At 39.1% G+C, this 8,204-nt stretch overlaps 2 protein-coding genes across 3 annotated transcripts in view; one reads left to right on the forward strand and one right to left on the reverse strand.

Moving 5' to 3' along the window:
- Positions 1–44: 44 nt before the first annotated feature.
- LOC105690356 (replication factor C subunit 1) lies at positions 45–5,088 on the forward strand. Of its 2 annotated transcripts, none has more exons than XM_012408082.3 (16): positions 45–195; positions 305–439; positions 759–950; positions 1,070–1,253; positions 1,349–1,725; positions 1,817–1,996; positions 2,080–2,358; positions 2,428–2,602; positions 2,682–2,894; positions 2,985–3,214; positions 3,328–3,662; positions 3,776–3,994; positions 4,063–4,236; positions 4,326–4,401; positions 4,464–4,646; positions 4,722–5,088. In XM_012408082.3, exons 1-16 carry the CDS (start codon positions 187–189, stop codon positions 4,812–4,814), a joined length of 3,054 nt encoding a protein of 1,017 aa, XP_012263505.2. In that variant the 5' UTR covers positions 45–186; the 3' UTR covers positions 4,815–5,088. The 2 variants fall into 2 exon arrangements, with proteins under 2 accessions (XP_012263505.2, XP_012263506.2); XM_012408083.3 differs by having other exon boundaries at positions 2,431–2,602.
- The window catches only part of LOC105690357 (angiotensin-converting enzyme-like), a 4,521-nt gene continuing 1,259 nt past the window's right edge, over positions 4,943–8,204 (reverse strand). The window contains exons 3-10 of the mRNA XM_048656432.1: positions 7,430–7,790; positions 6,998–7,316; positions 6,681–6,905; positions 6,269–6,565; positions 5,910–6,144; positions 5,557–5,811; positions 5,280–5,455; positions 4,943–5,197 (exon numbers count right to left, since the gene is read on the reverse strand). Of these exons, the coding sequence (XP_048512389.1) occupies positions 5,142–5,197; positions 5,280–5,455; positions 5,557–5,811; positions 5,910–6,144; positions 6,269–6,565; positions 6,681–6,905; positions 6,998–7,316; positions 7,430–7,790 (1,924 nt within the window). The 3' untranslated portion in view covers positions 4,943–5,141. The remainder of the gene's footprint in view (positions 5,198–5,279; positions 5,456–5,556; positions 5,812–5,909; positions 6,145–6,268; positions 6,566–6,680; positions 6,906–6,997; positions 7,317–7,429; positions 7,791–8,204) is intronic.

Genomic DNA, 8,204 nt, shown 5'->3' on the forward strand with positions numbered 1-8,204 from the left:
TACTCAATGCTGCTAGCTAGTCTAGTATTTTTATGAGTATTTTCCTCTATTTTGGCCCTCTTCATTAATCTCAACGATTCATGATCTTTGTCAAAACTAAGAGTGGATTTGCGCGCACTTTCCTCGGTCTTGAAATCCCGATTCTGATTCCTGACGAACCTAGGTTCTTTGTTTCAGTGTCTCAAAATGCACAAGGTAATAATAACTATTTTAAGTAGGGTTGCTTAGAATTACCTAAACCTTACTGTTTCTTTCAGGCTTGATGTATTATTTCATGTTTAACCAATTAAACTTGCATTTTCAGAGTATAAAATCTTATTTCACGGTGATTTCAAAAAAAAAAGCTCCAGATAATTCACCTAATGCAAACACCAAGCAAAAAAGGGATCCATCCTCTGACGAAGATGTTGAAAGATTATCTCCAAAGAAGCGCCAAAAGGTAGTGTCAGAACTTAGACATTCTCAGTTTCTATTTCATTTCAATTCACAATCTTTCCTGACTGGACTTTTTGCAATATATAAATCGTGGTATCAACGAAAGAGTTCTATCAGATTCTGAAGAAGAGATTGCGGGTATAAATAATGAAATAAAAAATTTGCCATCTTCAAAGAAAACTAAAGTGAAATGCGAAGTGTCATAAGTTATAAGTCAAGGTGTCTAAAAGAGGTATCTTCTCTTTGTAGAAAACTGAAATTTTTAATTGCTATCCTACTACACCGTGACAACATTCAGGATATAATGCAGATTTTTTCCATAGCCTGTAAAACGGAGCACTAAGCGAAGGGTGTTGTCAGATTCTGAGGATGAAATAGTGGAATCTAGAAAAGCAACACCTTCTAGAACAAATAAAAAAGCACTTCAAAAAACAGTCTCTCCTGCAGATGTATTCGATACTCGACCTGTCAAAAGAATCGAAGCACCACAACCTTCTAAAAAACTGTCAGCGCAGGTTTGACAATTTCCATTAATTATCCTTGATAAACATAATTGATACAGTTTGATATAATTAGATTCGTTTTCAAGACCGTTATAAGTACACAATTATCTTAAATGTATTCAACTAAATAGGATGGAGAATTTGTTTTTGATGAAAAATTTGTGGCTGTGCTAGACCAGTTGGAAACATCTCATACCAAACAGAGTTCCAAAACGGTAAAACTTGGTAAAACTATTGGAAATGCCACAAATACTGTATCAAATGAAATTGGCACTACGAAAATACAAAGCAGTACTCACAGGTCGTCGAATTCTGGTGAGGACTTTATTATAACTACAAGTTTCGTCAATCATCAAAAATCTTTTCACTTTAGCATTGTGATCAGGTTGTGAAACTTTTTCATTTTGCAGACAAAAAGTTAACCGATGATGAAATCAGTGGGTGCAATAAAAATACTGGTATTGAAACAAATACTAAATCGGATAGGAAGGAGAAAGAAGAAGTAATGAAAAACAATAGTGAAATGCTTCGAAGTTCAAAAAATGAGACATCTAAAGCTGTTGAAAACAATAAAAAGACGAGCAATGATATCCCATACAAAAAAGGTATCTCAAAATTGATAATTGAGAAACAAGATGAACAGAAAAAAAGAAAGCGAAGCAATGAAGATCAAGAAAGTGACCCTTACGAGGATATGATCCAGAAAAAAAAACGTGGTCAAGCATTATATCAACAATACCTTCATAGAGGAGGTGCTCGGAACCCAGGATCTAAGGAAATTCCTACGGTTGGTATTTACAAAGTTGAGCTCTTATCCGTTTCACAAATTTTTGGTTTCTTAGTGTGCACCAAATTCATTCGGTATATTCCTAATTTAGGGAGCTGATAATTGCTTAGCTGGAAAAAGTTTTGTTATAACTGGAGTTTTGGATTCATTAGAGAGACATGAGGCTGATGATTTAATCAAGAAATATGGAGGTCGAGTTGTTGCTCAAGTTTCCAAAAAGACAGACTATATGGTATTGGGTGATGAGCCAGGTCCAGCAAAATTGGAAAAGGTAATAAACGCGTTACATAAGAGATATCTGTGACTAATCATCTATAGTTTCTTATCACTCTTTGACTTTTACTTTTGATGTAGGCCAAAAAATTGGGAATCAAAACGATATCAGAAGATGATCTGTTAGATATGATTCGAACAAGACCTGCTGGACAGGCTACGCCAATGACTGGCGTTGGAATGAGTCCTGTCGGAAAATTGAAGAACTTTCCCAATAGAGCTAAACGAAAAACGCCAGAGCCAGAACCTCTAACAATCACGCTACCTAATTCACCCCCAAAGGCTAAGGATAGATCTCACCCAATTTCTAAACTTCCTGAAGACAATTCAAAAACTTTGACAACAGATAAGCCTTCTGCGGTAAATAGAATCGAATGAAACTTTCAAGTCTGTAAAAATACAGTCAATACTTTGCATATTGAATTACAGCAGGTTCCTACATCTCCTGAAAGTGAGACTCGAGCATGGGTGGAGAAGTATAAGCCAAAGTCTATGAAGCAAATTATTGGTCAGCAAGGTGATAAGAGCAACGCGCACAAGCTTCATAATTGGCTGCAAAACTGGCAAAAAAATCAGTGTGGAAATGTCAAACATCCGCGACCTAGTAATTGATTATTTAAATGGATTATTTTTCTGAAATCTTACCCAGTATCTATTGGTTCTTTCAACTAATATCTACACAGGTCCTTGGGCACAACATGATGGATCATTTTTCAAAGCCGCTCTTCTCTCTGGCCCGCCAGGCGTTGGTAAGACAACAACTGTTCAAGTCGTATGTGAAGCATTAGGGCTCGATGCTTTGGAATTCAATGCATCTGATACTCGGAGTAAAAGACTGCTGAAGGAGGAAGTTTCAGAGTTACTGAGTAACAAGTCTATGAAAGGCTATTTCGTTGGTAAGCTTTGAATGTGTGAAATAAAAGATAGTCAATATTACTCAACTGCAGAGTCATCGCCATTGATACAATACGTTTTTGAATCCACAGATAGTCGTTCCAAGAAGCCAGATCTCAGTCATGTGCTTGTTATGGACGAGGTTGATGGAATGGCTGGAAATGAAGATCGAGGCGGGTTGCAAGAGCTAATTGCGCTTATTAAGACTACGAATGTACCTGTGATCTGCATCTGTAATGACAGAAATCATCCAAAAATGAGAACTTTGTCCAATTACACATACGATCTCAGATTTCAGAAACCTAGAATCGAACAAATCAGGGTAAATATCGTTATCTATCATTCTAGAAATGAATGCAACACAAGAATTGAATTTTGCAGTAAGCTTGCCTAACTTGATCATTAAGCCTAGCTCAATTTTGTTTGTGTTTCAAGGGTGCTATGATGTCCATATGCTTTAAAGAAAAGATCAATATTACCGCAGAGGATCTCAATCGGTTGATTGAGTCGACTAATAACGACATTAGGCAAGTTTTGAATCATCTGTCATTATTCACCAAAAATTCTTCCGTTGAAAGATCACCAGAACAAAGGCGAGTCAACAAAGACCTAAAATTGGGTCCCTGGGATGTTGTGGGAAAAGTTTTTTCCGCGGAGGCGCACAAGACTATGTCCATACATGACAAAAGTGATTTGTTCTTCCACGATTACAACATCTCCTCCCTTTTTGTCCAGGAAAACTACTTGGGTGTAACCCCAAACTGTCCCAAGTAAGATCGGAGTGTTGATCTACTCCAAACTAACAACAATCAGTTTCATTAGTATCAGCATACGAGCGCCTTTTATAGTCAATTAATAGCGGTTCAACTGCCCCATGTTTTAGGAACAAGGTATTAGAAATGGTAGCGGATTCAGCTGAAAGTTTGGCACTAGGAGATCTGATTGAAAATGCGATTCGAAAAACTGGTGCGTGGAGCTTATTGCCGACACAGGCCTGTTATTCCTCTGTAATTCCTGGAACATTAATGTCTGGTCACATGACAAAACAAATCACTTTTCCTGCTTGGCTTGGACAAAATTCGAGGAGAGGAAAATTTGACAGGTAAATATTTTTTCGTTGGTAAAACTTAAAAAATATTTGACCTATTGCTTTGATCACATACATTATAGATTGCTCCAAGAAATTACCATACACACACGTCTTGCAACGGCGGCGAGCAAGGATTCATTAAACTTGGACTACTTGAAACCTCTTAGGGATGCCGTTGTCAGACCTTTGGTTGTTGACGGAGCGGATGGTACTAAGACAGCATTGGATGTAATGAGTTACTACCATTTGCTCAGGTATGTTCAATTTGACAGTTCAGCTTGACTAATTAATCGTTTTCATATTGGCAACAAAGTAGTAATTATTACCGGAATTTGTTACGCAGGGAAGACCTGGACTCATTAATAGAGGTTTCCTTGTGGCCAGGACAACATGATCCAATGCAGACCTTAGAAAGCAAGGTATACATCAACGATAGTCACTTAGAGATTCTAAATTGATTTGGGGGTATTTATTTTTCCAGGTTAAAGCTGCATTTACGCGTGCATTCAACAAAAGCTCAATAATGAGACCGTACGCATTGAAAAAAAGTACCGAAAAGAAGAAAAAGAGCGATGACACTAACAGTGAGAATTTCTCACAATCTGATGCAGAAGAACCTGAATCTGATGATAATGACGATCTTTCTACCGATCCAATGATCAAGGTAGCTATAGTAACTTTGATGCTCTGTGACTTAATCTCTTCTTTCGAAAATTATCATTTTCTCTTTGATTCACAGTTGAAGAAGCCAATCAAAGCCGTGAAAGAAACTGTGGGAGCAAAAAAAAAGACAAGTAAGGCTGCAAATACGAAATCCAAGGTGCGGAAATAGGAGAAGTGAAACTCAAATTTTGTACGCCCTACCTCTGTTCACTCTTATAACGTACGGCTAAGTTAAGAAACGTGTGTATTTATCGGTGCGTAGTTCTCGGTGATTGGGAAAAATCTTAATATTTGATCTCCACCATTAGGAATGTTGGATATATTTATCATGTTCAAAATCAGGTTATACGCCTAAATATTTTTTTCGTTCATATGTATGAATGCAAAGCACTTGCCCGCCACTTGTTACAGATTTATTTGCAATAAAAAAGAATCAGCATGTTCTGGCTGAATTTTTCTTGTATTTCTCGTATTCCAAACGTTTTTGATCCGGCGGCTAAGCTTGGCTTGGAATATCATGAGCCTGTAGTTGCAACCTGGTTTGCACACAACCTGAAAACAAAAGGGGTTGAATGTGAGGATTTTCCAATTATTCACGCGATTTTTAATGTACCGCAATATTTCGAACTCTCACGTTTGGTGGAACTCCTCCAGCCAACATGCGCGCCTGTCTCTTTGTTTTTTGCCTTCAGCCACTCGTACAGGGGGTTAAAATATTCCAATAATCCTGAAGCGTCCATTTCCCTTTGTCCGGTGATTACCTCCATTGCATCTGGCCATGGCTTCGAGGAGCCCAATTTCAGCATAGATCTAATGTTTTTGTAATTATATATTTATATTTAATTCATTGCATCCCGTATTAAGATCTTACTATTATTCGTCAGACGTGCATCCAACTTTTTTATACCCACCCAAGCAGATTCCCGGCCTCTGCGCTTTGGTAAATGTCACACTGATAGAGCGGTTTGTTCGTAATATTTTGTGGGTCATATTGGCCTGCAGCTTGACACAGAGACTTGTGGAATTGGAATTGAGCAACAGTACTGACAAAGTAACGAATGTACTCGACACTCGCGACTACATGGTATTTGGACGCCACGTCGAAATCCTCCTCCGTTCTGGCCACTGGCGGTTCTACTCCTTGAAACTCATCGACATATTTCCACCTAGGATTTTGATCATTGGAGTACGCAATATGGTTATACCGCATACATAAGTTTTATGTACACATTTAATTTTATTATATGTATGTACGTGTACTGACCAATCGCAATTATATTTGTCGGGTTTGGTATTTCCTCTAAAGACATCCCATCGCCATTTGTCTACGGCATAACCGAACGGCAAAAATGCCACCTTTTCGAGTGCCTTTCGGTACAGAAAATTCAATATCGCCTCCGGATCTTCCACAGTATTTTGATCGAGCAGATTAATTCGCTTCAGGTGATCCGTGGTCGACACACTTAGGGATATGACGTCACCAATTGCTTCGTGAAAACCTATGAATTTGATTATTTGCTTATTAATACATCAGGTGGAAGCATGCAAATAAAATGAACTCGGTATTATTGAAATACCGCAATGCGACAGGTTTTCAGGCTTCAGTGTACAGGGTGAGCTCACCGGGATTTGCTCCTTCTCTGAATACAATAGGTTGATCTCTGTATTGCATAAAATACTGGATGTGCCCCATTTCGTGATGAGCGGTGAGCAGGTCTTCGCTATTAATCCGAGTGCATTGCTTAATTCTGAAATTCTTGCGATCATAGAAGTCCCAGGCACTAGCATGGCAGACCAATTCCCTTCCATCCTTTGGTTTCTCCAATATAGATTTCGTCCAAAACGACTCCGGGACCGCGGACAGGTTTAACGACTTGAAGAAATCATCAGCCAGGTGGAAAATCCGGTTTGCATCGTAGCCTGCGTACGTCGTTAATTTGCGGGTATATTTATCAAACCGGTCAAGGTAAATCGGCAAAAAAGCGTCTACCACTAAACGGTAAAAAGAAACCGTTCGAAAAAAAAACAAACTCACCTTGCGCTACCATGAACTCTGTGGCATCGGGTAATCTTTTCCCCGGGTTAGGAGTGGAAAACTCCTCTATGTGCGACCACGTCTGAGCCCACATATTTCCCAATAGATGCGCAGGTATGGGGCCATCCTCAGAGACGATATCATTTCCGTATTTCTCCCGGAGCTTGTACCTCACGTACGCGTGGAGCTCCAAATACAAAGGCCTCATTTGCTGCCATAAATTCTCTGCGGTAAAATAATTATAAATTAGCTTTGATTTCTGATACTAAATGAATGAGCCGGCCATAATATCCATTTATCGATTCTATCAATCTAACCGATTTGATCGGTGAAATTGTCGGTCTCATAATCGTGCAGCCATTCGGCTGCCATATCGCTGAAGTTGTTCAGCTGAGCTCCACGGTTGCTGAGTTCTACATACTTGGGGAACAAGGGTCTTATTTTTTCCCCGGTCGCTTTTCGCCACTCGATCCAAATGTGTTTTAATTCTTCCGCGTTCCTACTGGACATGAGCAGTTCGGTCAGCTCTGGCTCCAGAGCGAGGTCACATTTGCTTGGATTATTGTACTCGCAGATCTTTGCCGTACTGTAAATCTCTTCCATTCGACCTACCGTCCTCTCGTACTCCTCGTACTCCTGCAAAGACCATCCACTGACGTTGATATATGAAGTAAAAGAAAAATTACGCCAAACAGACGATCGCAATCATCTTATGCATCTATGAAATGATACTATAAACGTCACGCGACCTGTGTTGGTAGAGCGGCGAGTCCGAGTTGTACGTGCTTGGAAAATTGTCTTCTGATGCTATCATCTTGTATTCGTTGCCAAGGGTAGGACTTAATCTCCGGCCATTTGGCTTTCTTGAAAGCTGCCGATTCGGCCGATACGCGGATTTTCTGTTGGAGATTTGCATCCGTCAAATTGGAATCGTAGGCCCACTGAGCTAATGCCTCACAATGGTTCCATTCTGCGATGTCATTGTTCAACTGATCGAGAAATTCCTTGGCCCGTTTTTCAAGGCTCGCGGGGCTTTCGCTTGTCGATGTTTCAACAACTTCTTGTACCGGTCCAGCGAACACGTAGCCACAAAGCGCGACAACAATAGTTCTGAAAGAAAGAAAAACTTCATAAAGTTTTTTATCATATTCTTGTATATTTCGATCTATTCATAAAATTGATCGAGTTATCGCCAAATTATCGCTCAAAAAAGTCAAAAATCAATGATATCTCGATGGGAAAAATCCTTAGCTGAATTTACTCAACGGATTCGTGTTCCTGGGGTCAAAATGCACGAGAAAAAAGTCCTGTGATCGATTTTTAAAATACTTCATTTTGGGGTCGAAAATCAATTTTTTTTTTTATCGGGTTTTTCATGATATTCTCATATATTTTGATCTCAGGAATCCGAATTTTGAAGCCAAATTGATCTATCTAGAAAATTGATCGGGTTATCGCCAATTTATAGATTCAAAAAATGATTAATCAGGGATATCTCGATGGCATTAATATAATAAATATGTT

Source organism: Athalia rosae, chromosome 6 (assembly GCF_917208135.1).
Source record: "Athalia rosae chromosome 6, iyAthRosa1.1, whole genome shotgun sequence".
In the NCBI taxonomy this organism is placed as follows: domain Eukaryota; kingdom Metazoa; phylum Arthropoda; class Insecta; order Hymenoptera; family Athaliidae; genus Athalia; species Athalia rosae.